Source organism: Papaver somniferum, chromosome 8 (genome assembly GCF_003573695.1).
Source record: "Papaver somniferum cultivar HN1 chromosome 8, ASM357369v1, whole genome shotgun sequence".
NCBI lineage: Eukaryota > Viridiplantae > Streptophyta > Magnoliopsida > Ranunculales > Papaveraceae > Papaver > Papaver somniferum.
Window position 1 is genome coordinate 175,877,963 of NC_039365.1, and position 27,183 is coordinate 175,905,145.

The 27,183-nt window shown below is 36.7% G+C and overlaps 2 protein-coding genes and 2 long non-coding RNA genes across 5 annotated transcripts; all 4 read left to right on the forward strand.

Annotated features, from left to right (window-relative positions):
• Nucleotides 1-2,590: 2,590 nt before the first annotated feature.
• On the forward strand, nucleotides 2,591-5,994 carry LOC113304040 (probable LRR receptor-like serine/threonine-protein kinase At3g47570). Its single transcript, XM_026553146.1, has 2 exons — nucleotides 2,591-5,319; nucleotides 5,415-5,994. The coding sequence occupies exons 1-2, from the start codon at nucleotides 2,613-2,615 to the stop codon at nucleotides 5,810-5,812; spliced, it is 3,105 nt and encodes a 1,034-aa protein (XP_026408931.1). The 5' UTR covers nucleotides 2,591-2,612; the 3' UTR covers nucleotides 5,813-5,994.
• A 4,234-nt stretch (nucleotides 5,995-10,228) lies between these two features.
• On the forward strand, nucleotides 10,229-11,323 carry LOC113304811. The gene is made up of 3 exons (XR_003338424.1): nucleotides 10,229-10,361; nucleotides 11,016-11,167; nucleotides 11,272-11,323. It is a non-coding gene; the product is annotated as an uncharacterized LOC113304811 (long non-coding RNA).
• A 499-nt stretch (nucleotides 11,324-11,822) lies between these two features.
• Nucleotides 11,823-12,137, forward strand: LOC113304812. Its single transcript, XR_003338425.1, has 2 exons — nucleotides 11,823-11,982; nucleotides 12,079-12,137. It is a non-coding gene; the product is annotated as an uncharacterized LOC113304812 (long non-coding RNA).
• A 10,323-nt stretch (nucleotides 12,138-22,460) lies between these two features.
• On the forward strand, nucleotides 22,461-25,892 carry LOC113304041 (probable LRR receptor-like serine/threonine-protein kinase At3g47570). Of its 2 annotated transcripts, XM_026553148.1 has the most exons (3): nucleotides 22,466-22,765; nucleotides 23,933-25,214; nucleotides 25,310-25,892. In XM_026553148.1, exons 1-3 carry the CDS (start codon nucleotides 22,508-22,510, stop codon nucleotides 25,705-25,707), a joined length of 1,938 nt encoding a protein of 645 aa, XP_026408933.1. In that variant the 5' UTR covers nucleotides 22,466-22,507; the 3' UTR covers nucleotides 25,708-25,892. The 2 variants fall into 2 exon arrangements, with proteins under 2 accessions (XP_026408932.1, XP_026408933.1); XM_026553147.1 differs by having other exon boundaries at nucleotides 22,461-25,214.
• Nucleotides 25,893-27,183: the final 1,291 nt, after the last annotated feature.

The following is a 27,183-nucleotide window of genomic DNA, read 5'->3' on the forward strand; positions in this document are numbered from 1 at the left end:
TGTACACATTAAACCTCCCTACTACTAAACGAATCTATGAAACGAATCAAAATGTGTAAAATTATGTACACATTAAGAATCAAAATGTGTACAATTATGTACACATTAAGCCTCCCTACCACTAAACGAATCTATGAAAAGAGAAGACTCACACTAAGATCCTGATATGGTTTTGCTGAAAGCAAGAAATTACAAGAAAGGAAACCCAACCAAGCCTTCTAATTCGAAAAGTGTCTTAGATACAAATGGAACCAAACACAATATAATCTCTATGTCCCTAAAAAGTCGAATGATTGTCTGTGGTACAACTGGTAAATTTAGGATGGAGCATGGACTAAACAAAACCTAACAACGATGAAGAATGTTGTGGGCACAATCCGCCTCTAAATTGTGTACTGAAAATAACAACTTTACAACTTAAAATAATCACTATGATAAGAAATCAAAGCAGCAAGATCCAAACTATTTTAATATACTGGCATGTATAAAAAAATATATACAATTATTAAAATAATCCGTTTACCCTCACCGGCCAGTTCTCCCCTTCCAGTTCAGGAGCATTATTTCCATGCATATACTAACCCTTAGCAAATTCTTCCAGTAGTATATGTCGACGTTCATTTAATTTTTTTTTTCTTTTTTGGACAAAATCAATACCTTCTCGATATGTAGGAAACACAGGAACCAAACGGGTGCTTCCCGAAGGAAAACATGGCACGGGACTGAAGAGGTAATCGGGCTTGCCATTCGCCGTGCAGAGCGGGGAGCCAACCAGCACACAAGAACCGAACGCCACTCATACGCCAACAAGTATTGTCCAACAAAAAACAACCGTCTCCAGTAGAGCAAGCCAAGCCATTTAAGGAAAGCCAATATTGCACGAGCACGGGGGACAAATCATTCCAAGCGAACACGCTGTGCGTGAAAGACGTTCATTTAATTATCTGTACCAGATAAATCAAGTGAGAAGACGTTAGAGGACCGCTAAACATGGTGAATACTTAAGATATTTAACCATATAAACAACAAACTGGTGTTCGTTCTGCAAACATATTAAAAGGAATGTAGCCTATTGAACATATCAAACTAGCTTTAATAGAACATAATAGGGAGAAAAAGAATTGCACCGCACAAAACAATGTAAAATAAAGGATCTATTAAAAACAATCAGTTTGCAATAAAAACTAAACTAGATGAGAACTTATTAGGAATAAATGATGCAGCTACAACAAATGATTAATAGCTATTTTGATAGTTTTCAAGTTACAGTACAAAATGTATACCAACTATTCGATGATATATCAATGTTTTCATCAGCAGTAACGGAAACTAAACACTATATACTTGTGCAATCTAACAATTTGACCAGCACGTTTCTATATATTCTCCTAGTATATTATTGTATCCTCAATTTTTTAACACAAGAGGGATATAGAATGGGTACTCTAAAGCTATTAGTGTCATCTGTCATTTTTCAATTTGTTCTTTGTGAAATATATGGAAATCAATTATATCTTAAAATGAAATCAATGGATATAAGAATTCTTGCAATAACTCCTTCAAATCTGTATATAAGAATATTAAGTATCAATACTTGAACCGAAGACGATCAACAATCAAAACCAATTCTTAAAAAAATTCTAAACCTTGAATAGATCTTATACAAATCTAGAATTTCCAAAATAATTTATACATCTAATGGATCTGTGAACTTAAACACAAAACTAACCACAAATACACATCTGTCAATCAAAATATCATCTGATAACCAAACAAAAAAATACCTAAAGCATCGCAAAAGAAATCGGAGTAAGATTTCAGAAGAAAATGTTAAAATCAAACAACTGATCTAAAATTAAATGAATTTTGAACAAGATTTTGATGAAATTTTACCATATCTGTTTGTTTTGAGATAGAGAGACGGGAAAGATAGAGATGCGTAAAATGATTTAAACCTGATCGTGAATCGAAATTTGAGCTGAAATTTTGTCAAGATCATATCAGGAGTATATGGGGAGCTCTTTCGAGTTTGGAAATTGAAACTGACTATGGAGAAGAAATGCCACATTTACTATTGATGGGTATTTGTGTCATCCAAAATGTTAACTTTGGACTGAATCGTTCCTAAATGGAACGACTCGTCTCAAATTATGTAAATTTGGATCACCTAGTACTAGGCCTGAAGACGCTGGACTAGAGTGTCTAAATCCCAACTAATATGGGATTAAATGTTAATTTCTACGTATTATGATGAATTTGGGCCCGTGCAAAGCACGGGCGAAATACTAGTTAAACATTGAAAAAAATAGTTCATCCAGTGTATACGTTAGGACTGGATTGATATGCAAGTAGTTGATGGAGCCATGGACGTGGTCCCATGCCGTGTTCACTGGGCAGACAAACAATTACACCGTCACGATAAAAATCTTTGTTTTTTCTCGTATGTTTCTTTTCATTTTTCTAAAGTCTTGCTTGACTCCAATCTAGGAAAATGTGTGGATGAGAATCTCTCTCGATTCTACTCTCAGCGATTATACATATGAACACTTGATGCAACTGAGAGATTTATCTCATCCTAAATATTTCTAAATATCATAAACCAAGTGCATGCTATGGAGTTTAATTACAAGACGAGCTTCATGTTGTTCATTTGTTTTTCATTCTGGAATATCCTACCTACATCCCAATCTATCATCGCCGAAACTGATCGATCAGCGTTACTTTCATTCAAAGACAAGATAACCGATGACCCATTGGGAGTACTAAATTCGTGGAATGCATCGTCTCATTGCAGCAACTGGACAGGAATTACATGCAGTCGTCGGCATCCAAGCAGGGTCACTAGCTTGATTCTGGAATCTATGAGTTTGGTAGGTTCTATATCTCCATACATTGGCAATCTTTCATTCTTAAGACTTTTATCCCTGTATGACAACCAGTTCAGCGGCGAAATTCCACAAGAAGTTGCTCATTTATCTCGCCTCCAAGCTTTTGTGGTGGCAAATAATACACTTACAGGGAAAATTCCTAGGAACATATCTTCTTGGAAAAATCTCGGATATTTAATGATGTCAAATAATGGTTTAGCAGGAGTAATTCCTACCGAGCTTGGTTCCCTATCTAAGCTTCAGTTTATGTCACTCTCGCTGAACCACCTAAAAGGAACCATCCCGGTTTCACTATCAAACCTTTCGGTTCTCGCTGTATTTGATTTAGGATTGAACAATTTGCACGGCCACATTCCTTCCGAGCTTGGCCAGTTATCAAGATTAAAAGCCTTCGGAGTCTCACTAAATCACTTATCAGGAACCATTCCACCCCAATTTTTTAATATCTCTTCGATCACTGTTTTTTCTGTAACCGACAATAAATTGCACGGATCAATTCCACCCTACATCGGGACTACTCTCCCAAACCTCGAAATCCTCCTATTAGGTGAAAATAGATTTTCTGGTGTGCTACCTAATTCCATATCCAATCTTTCTAGACTGTCTAGATTAGATCTTGTCAGTAATCGGTTCACCGGGTCTGTACCTCCTAATTTGGGTAACTTGAAAGATCTCACTATTTTAAACATTGCGGAAAATCATCTTGGAAGAGAGGAAGTAGATAACCTTAGCTTTCTTAACTCATTACCAAATTGCAGTAAATTAGAGATTCTTTCGGTTTCTTTCAACTATTTTTCAGGGAAACTACCAGATTCCGTAGCTAACCTCTCGACAGAGCTTACGCGACTGCAAGTGGGGTACAACAATATATTTGGTCAAATTCCTTCTGGATTTGGGAAGCTTGTCAACCTTAATTCATTAGAAATGCGGGGTAACCAGCTAAATGGAAGTATTCCTGATTTTATAGGAAAACTTCCCAGGTTAATTGAGATTGACCTGTCATATAACCAACTCTCAGGAAAAATTCCGGCAAACATTTGCAATAGCACTCGGTTGGACCGAATTGATTTTAGCATCAATAGATTGCAAGGTGGAATTCCGCCAAATTTTGGCGACTGTCAGAATATGATTGAATTGGATCTTTCACAGAATCAACTTACCGGCGCCATACCTAAAGAACTCATTGGTCTTTCTTCAATAACTAGTGGGCTGGAATTATCGGAGAACCAGTTAACTGGTGATCTGCCATCAGAGGTTGGTAACTTGGAGAGGATTGTCTGGCTCTACTTATCAAATAACCGATTATCTGGGAAACTCCCAGATACTTTAGGGAAATGTATTGGTTTGGAAGGACTTTCTCTGGATGGTAATTTATTCGAATGGGTCATTCCTCCATCCTTGAAAAATCTAAAGGGACTCCAAATGTTAGATATGTCGGGCAATAAGTTTTCTGGGCAAATTCCGGAGTATTTGGAGTCCTTTGCTTCCCTCAGATATCTGAATCTGTCTGCCAATGACTTCGAAGGTGAAGTACCGAAACAAGGGATTTTCAAGAATATAAGTGCATTTTCAGTCCTCGGAAATGACAAGCTCTGTGGAGGAATTCCACTACTTCATCTGCCGAGTTGCCCGAGACCTAGCTTTGAAGAAGCAAGTAAGCGATCCCCTCTCAGGAGGTTGCTGCTAATAATATTCGGAGTTGTTGTCTGTATTATTCTCCTGGGTTCCTTCCTCGTATGGTTTCGGAGGAGAAAAGCAACAAAGAATACTTCTTCAACTTTACACAATCCTTTGGATAATATGTTTCAAAGGGTCTCGTACAAAGAACTTGTTGAAGCAACAAATGGATTTTCCGCAGAAAATTTAGTTGGAGTTGGAAGTTACGGATCTGTTTACAGAGGATTGTTATCACTGAGCCATGAGGTAACAACAGTTGCTGCTGTGAAAGTTCTAGACCTTCAAAGGCGGGGAGCTTCAAAAAGTTTCATGGCTGAATGTGAAGCAATGAGATGTATTCGGCATCGAAATCTCGTGAAGATGTTGACATCATGTTCTTCTATTGATTTTAAAGGAGATGAATTCAAAGCTCTTGTTTCTGAGTTCATGCCAAATGGGAGTCTTGAGGATTGGTTGCACCCAACAGCAAATGACGTACAATCATCCTGGAGACCGTTAAATTTTATGGAGAGACTAAATGTAGCCATTGATGTTGCTTCTGCTTTAGATTATCTTCATCATCATTGTCAGACACCAATAGTTCACTGTGATCTGAAGCCAGGCAATGTTTTACTCGATAATGACATGAACAGTCGTGTTGGTGACTTCGGATTAGCAAAGTTTCTTGGTGGAGTCATCATCAATGTTGAATCTGAACATCATACCGCCAGTACTTCAGTCGGGATAAGGGGCTCGGTTGGCTATGCTGCTCCAGGTAGAAAATTCCTCTCCCTCTGATAAACCTGTAGAAAGATTATAGTATTAAAAACCATGAAACATATAATCCATTTTCCTTTTACTGGCATGCAGAGTATGGAATGGGTAGAGACGTATCGACTCATGGAGATGTCTACAGTTATGGGATCATGGTGGTAGAGATTTTCACTGGAAGAAGACCTACAGATGACATATTCACAGATGGTTTGAACCTTCATACCTTTGCTAAGACGGCCCTTCTTCAAAATCATGTATTGGAAATTGTGGATTCTACACTGCCTGCTCATTTCCGTCTCGAAGAAGATAACAACACCAGAGCTCTAATCACTGTCGAGAATGAGATCAAGTTATGCGAGGCTTTGGCAAGGATTTTCAATCTTGGCGTTATGTGTTCAGTTGAATCACCCAACGAACGGATGGATATGGCACAGGTCGTGAAAGAGTTGCAATCAGTCAAGAATGCATATCTCTCCAGAGTGGGATCTAATTAATGGTCAATAATAAGATGGCATATTGTATCGTTAGATCGGACATACATAATATGTAATTCTAGTTTTCTTTTTAAGCAAAGACAATGATAGATTTAGCAAACGTTGTGGTTCTCGGTTTAAAAGTACGGTCATGAATGACTGTTGCTACTACAACTTCAAGACAATGCATTAGCTATATTTGATAATTATTTATTTCTTAAAACAATTTTATTTAAAATTGAAACCTAAATACCAAATTTCCGCAAGTCAATTAAGGTGGGTTCAGAAAGAAAGGATATGTGGACTTGGAAAGGTTATACGGGTGTCCGAATGGGACAGCGTTATACTGCTAGCTCATTCAAGGGTATGTCCACCATTGATTATCCGGATTCCGGACGCTATTAAACTTTGAAAATAATAGTTCATCATCAGTGTATACGTTACGACTGGATTGATACGTAAGTAGTTGATGGAGCCATGGACGTGGTCCAGGCCGTGTTCACCGGGACAGACAACACTGTCCCGATCAAAATCTTCATTGGTTGATAAGATTCAAGTGTGTGTGGTTGTTAATATTTTTCCATGTAGAAAATTTTTGTTTATTTTTAATTAAGTCTTGTTTATTCTTGTCTGGTTGCTTTTTCATGGGTGATGAGATATTCCTACGTAAAAAACATTCATGTCATTTGTTTGTTCTTATATCGTTTTTGTATTCTTTTCATTTTTCTAAAGTCTTGCTCGACTCTCATCTAGGAAAATGTGTGGATGTGAATCTCTCTGTATTCTACTCTCAGTCCCAGTGACTATACATATGAACACTTGATGCAACTGAGAGATTTATCTCATCCAAATGTTTCTAAATATCATAAACCAAGTGCATGCAATGGAGTTTAATTGTAAGACGAGATTCATGTTGTTCATTTGTTTCACCCTTCTTTCATTCTGAAATATCCTACCTACATCACAATCTATCATCGCCGAAACTGATCGACTAGCTTTACTTGCAATCAAAGACAAGATAATCGATGATCCATCAGGAGTACTAAAGTTTTGAGCTTCATGTTGTTCAGAGCTTTACTTGCATCGTCTCGTTGCAGGCTTGCACCAATCGGACCAGAATTACAAAAAGTTTAGAAAAACCTATTCTTCGAAAGTACCAAAGTTTGAAGCTTAGATAGGTAACCAAGCTTGGTAGGAATTCCTCCAACTAAATCATTAGTAAATATCACAAAAATTTCGAGATTTTTACACGATGATATATTCCTAGGATATTTCCCTGTAAGTATAGTATTTCCCACCCAAAATGTTTGGAGGCGAGATAAACAACCAACTTCTTATGGAATTTCGCCTCTGAACTGGTTGTCGTACAGGGATAAATATCTTAAGAATGAAAGATTGCCTATGCATGGAGATATAGTACCTACCAAACCCATGGATTTCAGATCCAAGCGAACGACCCTACTTGAATGGCATGTAGTTCCTGTCCAATTGCTGCAATGAGACGATGCGTTCCAAGGATTTAGTACTCTCAATGTGTCATCGGTTATCTTGTTTTTGAATGCAAGTAAAGCTAATCGATCTGTTTCGGCACTGATATATTGGGATGTAGGTAGGATATTTCAGAATAAAAGAAGGATGAAACAAATGAACAACATGAATCTCGGCTTATAATTAAACTCCATTGCATGCACTTGATTTAAGATGTTTAGAAATAGTTGGGATGAGATATATCTCTCAGTTGCATCAAGTGTTTGCGTGGAGGAAAATGAGCAAGACATGAAAAAAAACATAAAAGCCAAAATCTAATGAAAATTTTCTACATGGAAAAATCTCATCAACCACACACGCTTGAACCTTATCAACCAATCAAGATTTTGATCGGGACAGTGTTGTCTGGACACTTTTGTCCTGATCCAAAATTCTCCCGCATATAGAGTTTCAAAATTTAGATGAGTCAATTCTTGTCTTCTACCGACCTAAAAAGAAATAAATTTTTTCTATTATCCGAAATATCGCTAAACTATAACGTTAGTTTTGGAGGAGAGTAAAATCAGATTGGAAACATAGAAGAAAGAGAGAGAAAGAGAGAAAATGAGAGGGGCGATATCGCAGTGGAGATTCAGAAATAGTTAATTCATCTGGATTTAATTCAAAACAAGCACGCCAAACCTAAAAACAATCACCTACGACGCTTGTTCTTGAAGATCTATTGGAAACTAGTGTTGAAAACATGACGAGCATCATCATCAACAATTGAATCTAACGATTTTCGTCAGCAAAAAATGATTATAAAGATAAGTTTCATCTTCTCTGATCACTAATTTCGATCTAGAGTTATTAGTTTAACGGTTTTGAGATTGAATCTCGGTTAAATTTTTTTCTAGGTTTTCTATAAGACTGAACTCAAGTTTTCTTTTAATTAACATTTCTGATCTGAAACTAAAAATAAATAAATAAATAAATTTAGATTAGATCTGAGAGGTTCGATTTTATAATATATGAGGTTCATATATATAGAGAGAGGTGATTTGTTCATGAGATTCACATGTTGATTTTTGTTTTCTGTTTGCTTTTGATAAATATTTACTCAATGTTCGATCTCTTTTTGCAGTTTTCTATTCTTCTTTGAGTTTTTCTTTTTGTCCATCTCTTGATCAGTTTTTTGTATTCGCAAAACTTTAATCAACAAAAATAAATCACATGTTTTATCAGTTATGTCATTGAAAGAAAGCTTAAGCCTATGATCTTGATTGGACCTATGTTTGTTTTAATTGATGTTCGATTTTGTTATTTAGTTACAACTGTAATACCTGCTTCAGCTGTATTCAAGCACTTGTAGAACTCCTAGCAGAACATCGATTCTCTGTAGGAATTCTTCTCCTAAATCTTCTAGCAGAGCACAAATTCTCTTTAGAAGTTATTCACGAAAATCTTCTGGCAGAATAAAGTTCTCTTCGAAAGCACTATCAAAAATATTCTAGCAGAATGTTAGTTCTCTTTAGAAGATGCAACAACACGGTTGGTACATTTCAAGCTTTTGTATTCACAAAAACACCGATTTGATTTCCCTTTAGATGTGAATCAAGATTTTGGAAATCTTGTGTTTGTTTTGAGAAAAACAATTATTAGGTAAAACTAATATCAAAACAAACTTGTAGATTAGGGTTTATTATACTCTTCAAAAATAGGAAGAGAAACCTAATTATTCTACAGAAAAAAAAAACAACTAGAATAAATCTAGAGATACCTTGTTTAAACCTTCTTAAGGATTTTTACAAGATACCTTAATCGGAGTTTTCTTTATTGCTCTGATTTCGACTAAGAAGTGTTGGTATACGATCAGAACTGAAATCTATCAAAACCTAGGGTTTATAATCAACAACTGTTGAATAGTCATATATGAGAAGAGAAGACCTCAGAATATACAAGAGCTGATAAATCTAGGTTACAAGTTGTGTAACTTATAACGAAGATTGTTACTAACTCGGCTTTTCGATCCTCAAATCAAAGACTTTTATCTCACTCTTGTTCACGAAGAACATAAGATATGGAAAACAACCTTATGAACCTTACACCAATTTTACAAGGGATGAAAAATGTGGTATTTACGAACCCTTTATTTATAGTGAACAACGTAGCTTGAAATCCAAGCAAGGGTAAGCTATTTTCCTTTTTCAAGACTCTCCTAATTTTGGGAATCTTTCCTAAGTTAAAAATGTCTTGCGTAAATAATTAAATAAACAATTATTAGCAGATATTGTATTTATGTGAATAAATCACAATTTAACTTACGAAGGAAATCTAAAATATCGCAAACACTTTAATATGGTAATAAAATATACTTTGAGTAATAGCCATCCTTCCCAGATAAGGAAACATCAAAAGCATGACTAAAAAAAGCCTCTAGTCACGTATTTGGGCTCAAATATGTGAATCGTTACAAACAGATCGTGGATTGTTTCCTACTAATGAATGTTTTAGCAACACTTATAACTGTTGCTTTAATAAATCACTCATAACTTCATCGTTATAACTCGGAATTGAGTGATTCTTGGACCGTTGATTTTGTAAGCTCATTCACTATAACATAAGAACCTTTTGAGGGATAAAGGTTATTTCTAAAAAGTTCGTGGATTAAATAACCTCGAGTATATATACATAAATGTACACGGTTGAACCTACTAGCCACTACACCAAATATGGGTTTTAGAAACTCAGATTCGAAGCTGTTGCGAATTTTCAGTTGCTAATTTCAGTTGCGAAAAATTTACAACAGCTGGGAACTGTTACGAAACTCGCATTTGCAACTAAATCTTGTTGTACGCGTGTGAAAAATTAGTGTGGCTTCTTACACCTTCGACTGACTCATTATTCAGCCCATTCAGATAGGTGGGAAAGATGACTCATTCTCTTATCTTTTTTATCCATGAACATCCTCTCATTCTCCATCTCGTTTTCTGCCCTTCTCTCTCTCGTTCTCCCAGTGAGTTTCCCTGTCTCTACCACCACCACCAACGTTATCATCAAGATCAAAACCAAACCTTATTGTCGTCGTCGTCGAGGAAGAAAGGTATCATCACTATCAGCAGATGAACTTTTTCTTCTCCATTTTTGTTTCACTTATATGACGTACACCCTGGATTCTTCTCCTTTTGATTTATTCCCCCCTAAAAATATTAACCCAATCTTAGTTCAGAGTCATGCTCATCATGTTATTATCTGGATTAATTTGATTATAAATCATTTATAAATTACTATTTTTTTTTTACCTAATGAGGGAAATCGGAGTTAATACGATTCCAAGTTCGTTTCTCTGTTCTATGAGCGTCTTTTTGGCACATATTCACCACCCCCCCCCCCAACACACACACAAATCCCTTCTCATTTTTCAGAAGGTTTCTTTGTAAACCCATTTGGAGAGTCGTTAACTCTTTTCTTAAATTTAAGTAATTTGGGTTTTTTTTCTTCAAATGTCAGATGTAGAACAAAGATATAAACGAAACCCTAGGTTTGATTTATTGTTTTCCCATTTCAATTAGATATAATTGCAAGCTATGATTTGTTTGGTTTTACTGCAATAGTGTCAAATTGATGATAAAGATTTCTTAATTTTGTTTTTGTTGATGATAAAATTTGTTACTGCAGTATAATGAATGCTAGAGATTTGATTTTTTTTTTCTGTAAATGAATGTGACTGGAAGATATTGTGTTTTGGTTGCTTCAGAACTAGGATGAGATGATCATGTTAGCTAGGCAGGCTCTCTGAACCATACAAGGGAATTGAAGAGTGTTTTGGAAGAATAATCAAGGAAGAAGGGTTTGGGGCCATTGCGGAGAGGAAACACAGGCAATGTCATATCTTACTTCCCTACCCAGGTTGGACCATATATCGACTCTTGTTATTTAATTTAACCCAAATATGTTCTCATATTCTGGATTTTTGTAGCTTGATCAATAACTTGTTTAAAATCTGTTCTCAGGCCTTGAAATTTGCATAGTTTCAAGAAGGATAGAGATGGCTACTGTAATTTTGGTAACTTGGCATCTGAATGCGCTGCTGGTGCTTCTTCAGGTGATCTACACCGTTATACACATCGTAGGAACACTTGGCTTAATTTCACTTGGATAAATCCTGAATGTGATAGACAGATAGTAACATTTTGAGTTCGTTTTTATTTTGTCTTGGAATGCTTAGGAGCTTCTTCCCTTGGTGTGTACGTGCAAATATCCATATATAAAGTAGCCTACTGAAATGGTTCAGATGTGTGATGGAAGATTTATTAATTAGGACTCTATAAGCTATTTTAATTTCTTGTGTACATTAGAGTTTTTTTATGGCAGTGGATATTAATAAAGTGGCATATAGCTGTCTACATACTTTCCTCTGGGTGGTTGCTTGGTTTTCCTTATTAGGTTTGATCTTCATTTTCTACTGTATTCGGTATAGAGATGGCTAAAAAATTTGTTTCATGGATCAGATGAAGTTAGTGGTGGACTTGAAAAAAGGCTGAGGTGGGGAACAAATTTTTAGCAAGAAATCAATGTTGTTCTTACTTCATCTGATCAATGGTGAGTTCTTGTTTCATTGATTAAATATGTTTTTGGATCTCCATAGTCTCAGCAAGAACTCTCTATTGCTCCTCCTGGTTCAACCGTCTCTTATTGAGGTTGAGCTTGTATCTTTCATTGAGGTTGGTGGGAAACAACTTCTTCTTCTACTTTCTAGCACTTGTGGGTTTATTTTGGTTTTGCTTATTCAAGTTGTATGTTGACGTTATGTACGACAGGGTATCGAATCGTGAGACATGGACAATGGTGAGAAGATTGTAGCTGCTGTCAAAAAGAAAAAAAAGGTAGTGCAAGATATATGAGACCAATTATTAAAGTATAATGATCCAGGGAAAGTAGTTGAGTGTGACCAAGTATTTCTTTTCTTGTTTGTAAGATTAGGCTGCAAAATTTGTTGAGTACAATTCTCCATTAAGTGAAGAGCAGAAAAAGAAGGCTAAGACTCTTAAGGTCATCTGCAACCTTAACAACGCTAAGACTCTTAAGGAGGCTAAGAAGCTTTGCACACAGGTCTCAACTTTACACCTTCTTCTGAAGATTCTGAAATTTTAGTTATATTAAGTGTATGTTTTAGCTTTTTGCTATTGAGGTTGAATTTTTGTAATTTTATCTTTAGTTTTATTCTAAACTTCTTTCGGATGTAGTGGATTTATTATATGTATTGAAAATACGGGGGTCTAACAAGCACACCCAATATTTCGATTAGAAATCTGTATGGACCAACTCCAATATACGTCCAAGAGAATCAACTAGACAGTTAGACTCAATCTGAAGAAAAATATATCAAGTAGTTAAATATCTCAATCTCTAAATCAATATGTAATCAGCAAATAGAAATTTGCGACCCCGATTGAATATAAGATATATAAACTTGGATGGTAACAAAGACAAATATCCAAGGATCAATCAATTTCCAATCAACAACCAAATGTTGGATTTCACAATTGATCAATACAACACATAACCTGTGATATTTCAATTATATAACAAAATATAATGCGGAAAAGAAATAACAGAGATACCAGAAGTTTTGTTAACGAGAAAACCGCAAATGCAGAAAAACCCCGGGACCTAGTGCAGATTGAACACCACACTGTATCAAGCCGCTACAGACACTAGCTAACTACAAACTAACTTTGGTCTGGACTGCAGTTGAACCCCAATCAATCTCACACTGCTTCATGGTACAGTTGCGCTCCTTACGTCTCTGATCCCAGCAGGATGTTACACACTTGATTCCCTTAGCTGATCTCACCCACAACCAAGAGTTGCTACGACCCAAAGTCGAGGACTTTAATAGAAAAATTTGTATCACACAGAAAATTAAGTCTATGATAATAGATAAAATCTATCTCCCACAGATAAACCTACGAGTTTGTTCCGTCTTTTGATAAAATCAAGGTGAACAAGAACTAATCGATCACTACACCAAATTCCTGGAATAATAACAGGGATTCGTAACGGCTTTGGGGCCGATGCAAATTTGTCGTTACAAAAATTTCGTAGCAGGCAGGAGCCGTGACTAAATTTTTAAAAATTCGTAACAGAGTCGAGCCGTTACTAATTTTTTTATAGGCGTGCCACTCGCACGCTTGGTCACACTTGGGACGTAACACCTTGAATATGTATATGTGTCACTCACATGCGTACCATTATATTTCTACCCACGATGAGTTATAGCAAAGGATATTTCCTCCCCACGAGTGTGTCATTCACACGCCTGAATTCTATGGATAACCTGGGAAAGAAATCGTGGTTCAGTTTCATTTTTTATTTTTCATTTTCCTCTCTTCTGCTCTCCATCCGTTCTTTCCTCTCAGGCGAATTCTCTAGGGTTTCATCACAGAGTTAGCCGAGAAACATAACAGAAATCTATTGAATCTTTTCAATACCTTTCAATCATCGATCTATTTAAGTGTTAACCGTTAGAAGTTTTTCAATTTTTAGGGTTTCGTCTTTTTTTTAATCGATTTGTTTTTAGGGCTTCATTTCATCTTTATCTTCCATTTTTTCATCTATCTGTGTAAGTGTTAATCGTTAGAGTTATGTTTTGTTAATCTTCTTCATATAAATCTAATTCGATTTTTTTTTCTAATTTCCTGTTAGGGTTCGAAGAATTTGAAGACTTGAAGATTGAAGAATTTTGAAGACTTATAAGGTATAAGTTTCGAAACTGATTTTAGGGTTTTATGTTAATTTCGAAAATTTTCTATTTTTTTTCTACTTTGTAACCTAATTTCTAGTTTGTAACCTAATTTCTAGTTTGTAAGCAATAAGTTCTGGTTTATAAGCTGTTGGTGCTGATTGACATCATTAACTTCACTTGTATGTTCTAGTTTTTGATCCACTAGTCCTCCTGTATAAAGATGCATACTGCTGTTAGACATGGTGTAGTTTTCTTTTTTTTATTATTGTTCAATTGATAAATCGACCGATAGGGCCCTTGTATATACCAGTTGAGTTGATATAGAATTAGGATTATCGACCACTGGACCCCTATATATATCAATTGTGTAGATATTAGAGTTCAGACCATTATCTTAATCCATTAGGATTCACATGTTCAACCCGGAAGTGACCTTCAGACAGATATGAGAAACGCCGTTCACCTTAGTCAACATCGCAACCTATTCATCTTTCTATATTCATCTCTAACCTATTTATGTGATTTGTTTGACTCCGGATATTGATGTCCATAGTGCGAATGTTAGAGTAGAGCTATGTCACTTATATTTCGCATTAGGGTAGTTCCTCCTGTAACCAATGAGAGTATGTCTACCAAGGAAATTATTTATTGTCGTTCCTGAATTCTGTACAGGTAGTTAGGGTTTAGAGTAAAGGTTTTGTGGGTACACCTCTTGTGAACCCTCCCGTGACTAAAACACGGCCACTAAGGCCACCTAAGGGTTCAAAGGCTTTTTGCACACGCTAGGTGCAATCGCGATGCCTGTGACAGTGAGTTAGGATTTTATTTTCTAGATTATAATTGTTCGAGGACTAGCAAATAATAAGTTTGGGGATATTTGATAGACACATTTTTGTGTATGAATTGTTCTCAATTTTCTCTATTGTTAGTGCTCATTTTGTACTTATTATGGTGTTAATGCTCATTTTGCACTTATTATGATGTTTTATGTGTATATAGGTGTTTTTGGAGAAATAAACTCTTGCGGAAAAAAAGTTGCTCGAAAAGTGATATTTGTACCCTGGGGAGTAAATTACTAAAGGCACCCCGAAAAGTGTTAAAGGCACCCCAGATATGTGCTAAAGGCACACGAAGGAGTTGATATAGGCACCCCAGGAAGTTTACTTTTAACACCCCAAAATTGTTATTCGCACCCCAGGAATTACAAAATGCACCCCAATTGTCAAAGGCACACCCGAACTGGATAGGGGACACCCATCTTCGTCGTTTGAACTGAATTTTGGCGGGAAAATTTGTCAAAAAGGTTGAAAATTAGGGTTTGATTTTTGGAGATCTTCTAAAGAGATTCAATGTCTGAAATTGATTATGTAGACTTGATTGGAGCAAACAGGAATGTTATGGGCGTTGTATTTGACTAATTTGGGTTGAATCATCGATTTGAAGTAAAACGGAGGTTGGAGTCATTCTCGGTTATTCTCTGTGTTATTTTGGGAAGTTATCATGTGGCTTCTGCCTGCTTAGTGTTGTCTCAAACTAGTATGTCGCGCGATGGAATGTGCATCCTGCAAACAGATGCGTGCGAATTAAAAACAAAGAAGAAAAAGGAAAAATATTTCTGTAACTTTGCAGAAAAGGAAAGAAAATATGGTGGGATCATTTGGAGTTATTAACTAGATTCAATGGTTTTGTTGAGTATATATATGGTGCTCGGTTGCCAGAGAATAGATATGGAGAGAGAGGGGAGACTAGGGAGCATATAGTTGAAAGTTACAAAATTTCTCTGCTCCCATGGAAGAAGAAGAACGAAGAACATTTATTCATCCAGAACTGTCGGAAAGCAGTCGTTTATTCAGTTACGGAAAGCTCATATCGTTTACAGTTCCATTTGCGATAGACTTTTGGTAATTGTACTGCTTTGGTCGCTGGAGATCTTTAATTAGCAACTGAAAATCGCGTAAGCAAATTTAATTTTAATACAATGATTAATCAAATTTCTTCCAATTTTTTTCCTTCTGAGCAACCAATATAATTTCAAGGGCTGAGGAGGAAACTACATTTAACATGTAATTTTTGGTATTTAATTTTCTTTTAATTATTACTTTTTAATTAATTTTTAATGATTATTAATTTCTCTTCAAAAATAGCTCCATAATAATTGTGTGGGTAGTTTTAATGAATCAGCTTAAGTCGAATTTCTATTTTTTTTTTTTGATAAAGATAAAATTTTATAAATATTAGCCAGGGTTGTGATCTTTTTCTAGAAGCTCACAAAATCTTGGGTTAAAGTTTCCAACAGATAATATTGGCATTGTTATCTGCCTGACATGTTTGGCTACATCATCTTCTACTTGATTATCATTTCGACTTACATGAATAAACTCACAAAAAGAAAAACTAGAGATTAAGTGTTTTATCTCCTTTATTAAATTCCTATTCTCCAATTGAATGAGTAGAATGTTCCCATTAATGGTATCAACTACTAGCTTGGTATCATCGTCAATATGTATTCTTGAGATCTTCATATCTTTGGCCCAAGAAGGTGCTTCCCTAACAGCCATGCATTCCACCTCTTCTGGATACAGTGCTCCATCTCCATTACTCCCTTTGATTCCAAGGCAAGCACCTGTATGATCGCATAAGAAAATACCAGTTCCAAATTGGTTAGTATCTTCATTGTATGAACCATCAACATTAAATTTAACAACACCATTAGTTGGGGGTTTTCAGTTAAAGATGTTCATGCTAACGACATTTAATGTAGATTGAGATGAATCAATGCAGTGCATATGTGAGGATATATGATAATGGATTCTATGCAAAGTGTTGTGAGGGTTTAGAGATAGTCCCTGGAATACAACTTCACACCTATCTTTCCACAATACCCACATTCCAACCATCAAAGTAATCATCCATCTTTGATCTTGATTTACGTCTGAGTGAGTGAACCAGCTTAGAACCCAATCTGCAACTGTGTTGAAATTTTCTCTTACAACATCTATATTAACATTAATGCCCCTCCAGACTGCCTTGGCATATTTACAAGCAAAGATAATATGTTCCATATCCTCAAAACCATGACCATAGATATCACAGTGAGTTTCCACTTCCGAATTGTATTGAACTCTTCTACTTTTTGTAGTATTAATACCTCTAATGCACTTCCATATAAAGATTTTTACCCGATTTGTTGCTTGCGTTTTCCACAGTAACTTCCATATTCTAGAGTTAATATTATCTCCATTTACCTGAACTTCGTGTGCAAAATGAGTTAGCATTCTATAGGTACTCTTTACTGAGAATAATTCATCTTTTGAGGGAATCCATCACATCACATCTTCCTTACTGCAATCTATGAATAAAGATTGAATTTTCAGAGAAGTGTTAGCATCAAAAAGTCTGTTGAGAAGATTTATCGTTAATAAAGTCGAATTTCTATTTATTAACGATTAATTATGAAGCTATTTTTGAAGAGAAATTAATAATCATTAAAACTTAATTAAAGAGTAATAATTAATCTTTAGTAATTCCTTGATTAGTTTATTAAAATTTTTCTCAAACATTATTTTCTTAACATTTTAGCATAGAATTTGTTTAGTAATTAGGAATAATGTTATCAGTCTTAGTGGAACGAACCGTAGTCACCTTATCTACAATGTAAACTTCGTGTGATTGCAAAAAGTAACACATCAATCATCATATAAATACGAGGCCAAACTTGAGGTGGTGAGTTAGAAAAGCATTTTTCGATTTCCATCTCTTAAAATTGCTTCCACTAAACTTTTAGGGATTCTCCGAATGGAACGCATGGGTGGGAGCAATAACCTGAGATGATTTATCACCAACTTCAAAAGTCTGAGTAATCACCATAGGTTGGTTAGTACTCCTTCAATATACCAACAAAATCCATAATCATTTTTAAGATTGTTAGATCTAGTAGATATTCCAGATAGGAAATACCCAAGTTACATCCCTCCAAATTGTACAAAGACATAAAGATTGAGACATGATCTCAACCACATTATATGCAGTATGAATGAAAACGGAATTTCTCCATATAAACACTATTAATTCACATATATTATTGTAATGATCACGACAACTAAAGTTGAAAGTATATTGAATAAACTTTCAAACACAACATTTTATAGATACATAAATTATTGAAAAGTAAATAAAAATCGGATAGAAAGTTAGAGAAGAATCATCTGTGTCCTTAAAACGATTACGCCCCCACATTGATGTTGTATGGGTGATGGCGTTCGTCTACCAGGACTACAACTATCTCACCTTCTTGAATGATGCAACACTTAAACATACAAGACGCAACAAACTAAATGCGTAATCTCAGTTATCGACACATAGAGCCTTAATACGAATGAGAGTAAAAATCGATGCTCTTAAACAAGGAAATCAGTGAACAATTTATAGTTAGATGGTGATTGAAGATGTATAGAGAAGATGACTGTTCAAAGAAGGTACCTTGTATGTACTTATGAACATACTCAACCCTCGAGAGAAAACTCTATTGAAAAGATGCCAATGTAATTATACAGTTTTGTTAGGAACCAGTTAAAATTCAATTATAAATTTTTATCAACCGTTTTGTCCCACTGCCTTTCACATAACTTCTCAAGAGATAAGTTTTAGGAATTCCACAGGATAACATTCAAATGACAATTCGTCATCTGGTTCCAAGCACATTTTGATATTCAACCTAATTAAGGAATTTGCCATTATAGTTCCAACAATACCAACGTTGGTGGGTTCAACCGATCAATATGCTTTAGTAGAATCTTAAGAATCAATTGTTATTGATAGTTTTCATCGGTTATTCTTCATCAATTCTTAAAGAACAGGTAGTTGTTGATTTTCTTCCTCATATGCTCAATGCTACAATTTCTAACCTATACAAAGCATTCAGGTCATAATAAGCTTGCAACGTTCACATATGGAGCTTGGTCAGATATTCATGATGTTCTTGGAGTTATTGATGAAACCGATACATTCCATCTTATTAAATCAAATGGAGAAGAGTTATCAAGAATCACGAAGAAGCAATTAAAAGTGTCGATGGCTATTAGGGGACTGATTGTTCAGGGTGATCTTGATGGCCAGCAATCTTGCTTGTAAGTGTTCATTTTCCCACAGCTCCCTTTGCAGACACCTATTATCATGACCCCCCCCCCCCCCCCCCTTTATTGAGCTCCTTACGGTGATTTCAGCCGCCTTAAGACTAAGTCATATGGGCTAGATTAGCAGCTAAGTGTTGCAATTCAAAAAAAAAAATGTGGCCGAAAAGTTAACATTAATTCTCTCTCCTATCATGTGCTCGCAGGTGAAGTAGCAGCGAGATCGAAGCACTGAACGTTTCAGCACCACAACAATCACCTTTACGACGAATGGTTCAGAGCTCACAAAAATCACAAAAATAACACGGATCACAAAACTCATAAATTTTGATCTGACGGCTCAAATTTAAATCGCTGAACCAAACAGCGCCCAGCTGACGTGGACTGCTAATCTAGCTGCTACATTAGCACTCCCATAGAACTTAGGAGGTTTCCCTTGCTGACGTAGACTGCTAATCTAGCTGCTAGATTAGCACCCATAGGACTTAGCCTAACCACTTGCCAAGTCTTCTAGGATCGGTTTGCCGTCTCTCTAGTACAGCTGCTTGCCTGCCTAAAATCTGGTACTTAAGTGTCGTGGTTATTTAATCTTGTGACATATTTCCTTTTTATGATTGGCTCTCTTTGGCTATTACTTCCTCCGTACCACATATATAGACGGAGGGACCAATTCTCTTAGATTAAGTAACTTTTTTGATTTTATAAGTTTCTATGTTTTTTCATATTTTACCCTTAATTATAATCCCAATGTTAGAAACATATATTCAGTTGTGATGATTCCCAAGCAAATAAATAGGGATAATATAAGTAAAAAATCATTTTGAAATTTGGGGTCCGCCTAAAAATAAAAATTCGGCCTATATAATATAGGTACGGAAGAGTATATTTTAGGGTTTTTGGGTATCTACACTTTGGAAGATGGAAATTTTGAGATGCCCTTTTTTAACGGTACAGCCTGCAGAGTTCAGGGGAATGGGGATTGACCTCTCTGACCTATTTAGCAGATTTGAAAAGGTGTGCAATAAATTAAAATTGAGATGGAAATTTATTGTACTGCTCGCATATAATTGCACACCTCATACATGGTTTTGCTCCTCGCTCTCTATCCGATATTTATCTCAATGTGGACAATGGTTTGAAAAGGATATACGGGTGTCCCTTCGTTTCCCTCCGTGTTATACCGATGCCCATGGCATCATTTCTTACCCAGACCTAAAATAATGTGGAAAAGGTCCAACTAGCTAAGCTCATTCAAGTCACCTTTCAAGTCAACAAAACTTTTCAACTCGCTTGCAAAGAGGACATCAAGCTTGGGGTACCAAGTCACCTTTCTTCAGTCCTTCCGCTCTTGTCCTTTGTTCAGCCTCTTCAGTGGAATCTATTTGTGAAGTATGGACACTCACTCCGTCATAATCAATAGCATTATCTTGTACAAGTTTTCGTTGATCTGGATGAGGATCTTGTTGTTGTTAATTATTTCTTTCTCCCATCCTAGATGACTCAGCAATTTCACTCCTTCTCCTTCCAGCGATTCTCTTACTTCTTCTTACCATTTTTGTTTTCTTGTTTCAATATAAAGACAAACTTCTCTACAAAGGACTAAGATTTGAACAATGAAGATGAAATTTTTATGCTATTCTTTCGAATTAAATCTTTTAAATCGGTTGTTAAATTTTAAACTTTAAACATTCACCACCACAGCATATCTTTCCTCCCTGTTTCTAGCGCCAAAATGTAGTTGCAAGAATTCCTACAACTAACACCCATTCAAGAATTCGCATAATACTTTAGGAGATCATAATAAAATCATACATTCATTCACTCATACTTCAAATTGGATACAAGATGATACATAGATTGAACTTTCTCTCCAACTAAACTTTCTCTCTCCTAATTTCTTGTCTCACACACATTCTAAAGATCTTTCAATTACATGACAGCCTTTCCCTTTATATAGGGTACTACATAATGGATGACAGCTAATAGATCCACTATTTTCGGGATCACTGTGCGTTACAATCGCTCATGTACACTCTCTTATCTTCACACTTTACCTGTGACTATACTGACATCATCAAGTACGTCACCTTGACTTAGTCATGAGCGATAATCTTCGCTCATATTGGATCATCATTAATTCGCATAGATAAGGCATGTGCGATATTTCACTCCTACAACCAAGTCACCTTTCTTTTTTTTTACTCGGCCAAGTCACCTTTCTTGAGCCATACAAATTTCAGAAACAAACCAACACCCCGGATTAACAGAATTACAGGAAGGATTAAAGGCACACAAACAATAACAACCATCATACCCACCAGTGATAATCGTCACCTGATTACAAACAGACGACTTCCTGTGACGATTCAGTTTCTTCAAAATCTTTCAGGTGTCGGAGAAAATTGCCGTGATAGAACTGGTCGCTGCAAATCAACCTTATTTTAACAACACTAACACAACATACAGATAAAAAAGAACTTGATAAAACCCCATCAAAATAGCCGGAGAAGCCAAAGACCAGATGAGGAACAAGCACAGGACTGAAACCTAAAAAACAAACTGTAAAAACTAAAAAAAAATCACAAACTACCGCAAAATTACAAATACAAACTAAGGCAGTAAAAAGCATAACTCAGATCGGCTCCAAAAGGGACCATTGATTACAAATACAAACTAATCCAACTAGCTAGCTCATTCAAGGGTACGTACGTCCACCATTGATTATCCGGATGCTATTAAAATTTGAAAATAATAGTTCATCCAGTGTATACGTTAGGACTGGATTGATATGCAAGTAGTTGATGGAGCCATGGACGTGGTCCCACACCGTGTCCACCGAGGCAGACAACCAATTCCACCGTCCCGATCAAAATCTTGATTGGTTGATACGATTCAAGTGTGTGTGGTTGATAGCATTTTTCCATGAAAGATGTGCACAAATATTACAATTAATGAAGAATCTCATAAAGTTGCACAGGGTTTTGCTCCTCTCTCTCTCTCTGTCTCAAATATTACAATTACTTATGGGTGTCCATGGCATTATTTCTTACCCAGACCTAAAATAATGTGGAAAAGGTCTCATTCAAGGGTATGTCCACCATTGATTACCCGGATGCTATTAAAACTTTGGACTGGATTGGCACCGAAGTAGTTGATGGAGCCATGGACTTGGTCCCACGCCGTGTTCACCGGGGCAGACAAACAACTCCACTACCCTTTTTAAGTCTTGCTTGACTCTAATCTAGGAGAATGTGTGGACATGAATCTCTCTGTACTCTACTCTCAGTGACTATACATACGAACACTTGATGCAACTGAGAGATTTATCTCAAAATCCAAATATTTCTAAATATCATAAACCAAGTGCACGCAATGGAGTTTAATTACAAGACGAGCTTCATGTTGTTCATTTGTTTTTCATTCTGGAATATCCTACCTACATCCCAATCTATCATCGCCGAAACAGATCGATTAGCTTTACTTGCATTCAAAGACAAGATAACCGATGACCCCTCGGGAGTACTAAATTCTTGGAACGCATCGTCTCATTGCAGCAATTGGACAGGAATTACATGCAGTCGTCGGCATCCAAGCAGGGTCACTAGCTTGGTTCTGGAATCCATGGGTTTGGTAGGTTCTATATCTCCATACATTGGCAATCTTTCATTCTTAAGAGTTTTGTTCCTGTATGACAACCAGTTCAGAGGCGAAATTCCACAAGAAGTTGGTCGTTTATCTCGCCTCCAAACGTTTTGGATGGCAAATACTACACTTACAGGGAAAATTCCTAGGAATATATCATCGTGTAAAAATCTCGAAAAATTAGTGATAGCAAATAGTGATTTAGTAGGAGAAATTCCTACCGAGCTCGGTTCCCTATCGAAGCTTCAAGTTTTGTCACTCTCCAACAACCACCTAAAAGGAACCATCCCGGTTTCACTATCAAATCTTTCGGTTCTCGATCTATTTGAAATACCGCTCAACAATTTTCACGGTAACATTCCATCCGAGCTTGGCCAGTTATCAAGATTACGTGCCTTCGGAGTCTCATTTAATTACTTATCAGGAACCATCCCACCCCAATTTTTTAATATCTCTTCGATCACTGCTTTTTTAGTGACCGGCAATAAATTCCAAGGAACCATTCCACCCTACATCGGGACTACTCTCCCAGATCTCGAAATCCTTCTATTAGGTGGAAATAAATTTTCTGGTGTGCTACCTAATTCCATATCCAATCTTTCTAGACTGTTTACATTAGAACTTGCCAGTAATCAGTTCACTGGGTCTGTACCTCATAATTTGGGTAATTTGAAAGATCTCACTTATTTAAATATGGCGAGAAATTATCTTGGAAGAGGGATGATAGATGGCCTTAGCTTTCTTAACTCGTTACCAAATTGCAGTAAATTAGAGCGGCTTTTTATTCCATTAAACAGTTTTTCAGGGAAACTACCAGATTCCATAGCTAACCTCTCGACAAAGCTTACAAGACTGCAAGTGGGGGAAAACAATATATTTGGTCAAATTCCTCCTGGAATTGGGAACCTTGTCAACCTAAATGTATTAGACATGCAGGGTAACCAGCTAACTGGAAGTATTCCTGATTTTCTAGGAAAACTTCCCAAGTTAATTCTGGTCGACCTGACGGATAACCAACTCACCGGAAAAATTCCGTCAAACATTTGCAATTCCACTCAGTTGGACCGAATTTCTTTTAGCAAGAATAGATTGCAGGGTGGAATTCCACCAAATTTTGGCAACTGTAATAAAATGATCGCATTGTTTCTTGCACAGAATCAACTTACCGGTCCAATACCTAAAGAACTCATCGGTCTTTCTTCACTAACTGGTGCGCTGGACTTATCGGGGAATCAGTTAACTGGTGAGTTGCCATCAGAGGTTGGTAACTTGGAGAGGATTGTTCAACTCTACTTATCAAATAACCGATTATCCGGGAAAGTTCCAGATTCTTTAGGGAAATGTATTGGTTTGGAAGAACTTTCCCTGGATGGTAACTTGTTCGAATGGGTCATTCCTCCATCCTTGAAAAATCTAAAGGGACTCCAAAAGTTAGATATGTCAGGCAATAAGTTTTCTGGGCAAATTCCGGAGTATTTGGAGTCCTTTGCTTCCCTCAGATATCTGAATCTGTCTGCCAATGACTTCGAAGGTGAAGTACCGAAACAAGGGATTTTCAAGAATATAAGTGCATTTTCAGTCCTCGGAAATGACAAGCTCTGTGGAGGAATTCCACTACTTCATCTGCCGAGTTGCCCGAGACCTAGCTTTGAAGAAGCAAGTAAGCGATCCCCTCTCAGGAGGTTGCTGCTAATAATATTCGGAGTTGTTGTCTGTATTATTCTCCTGGGTTCCTTCCTCGTATGGTTTCGGAGGAGAAAAGCAACAAAGAATACTTCTTCAACTTTACACAATCCTTTGGATAATATGTTTCAAAGGGTCTCGTACAAAGAACTTGTTGAAGCAACAAATGGATTTTCCGCAGAAAATTTAGTTGGAGTTGGAAGTTACGGATCTGTTTACAGAGGATTGTTATCACTGAGCCATGAGGTAACAACAGTTGCTGCTGTGAAAGTTCTAGACCTTCAAAGGCGGGGAGCTTCAAAAAGTTTCATGGCTGAATGTGAAGCAATGAGATGTATTCGGCATCGAAATCTCGTGAAGATGTTGACATCATGTTCTTCTATTGATTTTAAAGGAGATGAATTCAAGGCTCTTGTTTCTGAGTTCATGCCAAATGGGAGTCTTGAGGATTGGTTGCACCCAACAGCAAATGACGTACAATCATCCTGGAGACCGTTAAATTTTATGGAGAGACTAAATGTAGCCATTGATGTTGCTTCTGCTTTAGATTATCTTCATCATCATTGTCAGACACCAATAGTTCACTGTGATCTGAAGCCAGGCAATGTTTTACTCGATAATGACATGAACAGTCGTGTTGGTGACTTCGGATTAGCAAAGTTTCTTGGTGGAGTCATCATCAATGTTGAATCTGAACATCATACCGCCAGTACTTCAGTCGGGATAAGGGGCTCGGTTGGCTATGCTGCTCCAGGTAGAAAATTCCTCTCCCTCTGATAAACCTGTAGAAAGATTATAGTATTAAAAACCATGAAACATATAATCCATTTTCCTTTTACTGGCATGCAGAGTATGGAATGGGTAGAGACGTATCGACTCATGGAGATGTCTACAGTTATGGGATCATGGTGGTAGAGATTTTCACTGGAAGAAGACCTACAGATGACATATTCACAGATGGTTTGAACCTTCATACCTTTGCTAAGACGGCCCTTCTTCAAAATCATGTATTGGAAATTGTGGATTCTACACTGCCTGCTCATTTCCGTCTCGAAGAAGATAACAACACCAGAGCTCTAATCACTGTCGAGAATGAGATCAAGTTATGCGAGGCTTTGGCAAGGATTTTCAATCTTGGCGTTATGTGTTCAGTTGAATCACCCAACGAACGGATGGATATGGCACAGGTCGTGAAAGAGTTGCAATCAGTCAAGAATGCATATCTCTCCAGAGTGGGATCTAATTAATGGTCAATAATAAGATGGCATATTGTATCGTTAGATCGGACATACATAATATGTAATTCTAGTTTTCTTTTTAAGCAAAGACAATGATAGATTTAGCAAACGTTGTGGTTCTCGGCTTAAAAGTATGGTCATGAATGACTGTTGCTACTACAACTTCAAGACAATGCATTAGCTATATTTGATAATTATTTATTTCTTAAAACAATTTTATTTAAAATTGAAACCTAAATACCAAATTTCCGCAAGTCAATTAAGGTGGGTTCAGAAAGAAAGGATATGTGGACTTTCATACGTTTTCCTTGTCATAAAACTAAGCATATGTGGCCATGAAGGACAGGATCAAGTGTGTATCAGAAAGACAGAAAAAAAATGTACTAATTTAGTCGTATATGAAAAACTATATGTACGTGGTTTTATGCTCGTAATTTGTTAGCTCTGATTATGCTTGGTGGTTAATCCACATTTTCTTATCATGACTTCGACTGGTATAGGTATATGCTAACATGACATGGCTTACGGAATTTTTTTTCCTGTGTACTTCACTCCTACTCTACTCAGCAAACATAATACTAGTTCTTGCCAAGTCTTCTAAGCTCGGTTTGGCGTCTCTCTACAGCTGCTTGCCTGTCTAAAATCTAGTCCTTGCCTTGGTTCACCAAGAACTGCCCATTTCCTTTTTATGATTGGGCTCTCTTCGGCTATGATATTTTTGGGGTATCTACACTTTCCAAGATGGAAATTTTGAAATGCCTTTCATTTAACGGTAATGCCTGCAGAGTCCAGTGAACGGGGATTGACCTCTCTGATCTATTTAGCTATTGTAGGGTGACTTATTTAGCTATAGAAGGCTGTGGTACACTTGAAAAGGTGTGCAATAAATTTATTGTACTGCAGTACTGCTCTCATAAAATTGCACACCTCACACAGGTATAAGAATAGTGTACTTGGAAAGGTTATACGGGTGTCCGAACGGGATAGCGTTATACTGGTGCCCATGGCATTAGCGTCTCACCCATTAACTCAGGTGGAGCAGGGTTTTAGATCGGAAAGGAGATGCTCAAGGTTGAACCGATGTTTAAGGTGGAGTTAATGTCTCACACATTAACTCTCAAGTGGAGGAAAGAAAATGCTCAAGGTGGAGTTAGTACTTGCCTTCTCATTAACTCAAGGTGGGGTAGGATTCCAGGGCGCATAGTGACAATAATCATGGTCGATGGGTAGCATATACAGATGGTAATCATATGATGGAGTCTGATTGCACCGGTGAAGTGGTTAAATCTCGCCAAGGTGGAGATTATTGGAGTATGTGGCGCGATAAACCACATATGTATAGCTAGAGATAGTCCCACATGGAAGAAAGAGGAGTACATGTGGAGCTTAATAAGCTTGGGCATCTCCTTACGTAGCACCGAGGCCTTTTAGATTAGAACCACACACCTCTTATCCCAAAGTGGTCAAGTAGGGATAGCATCAGTG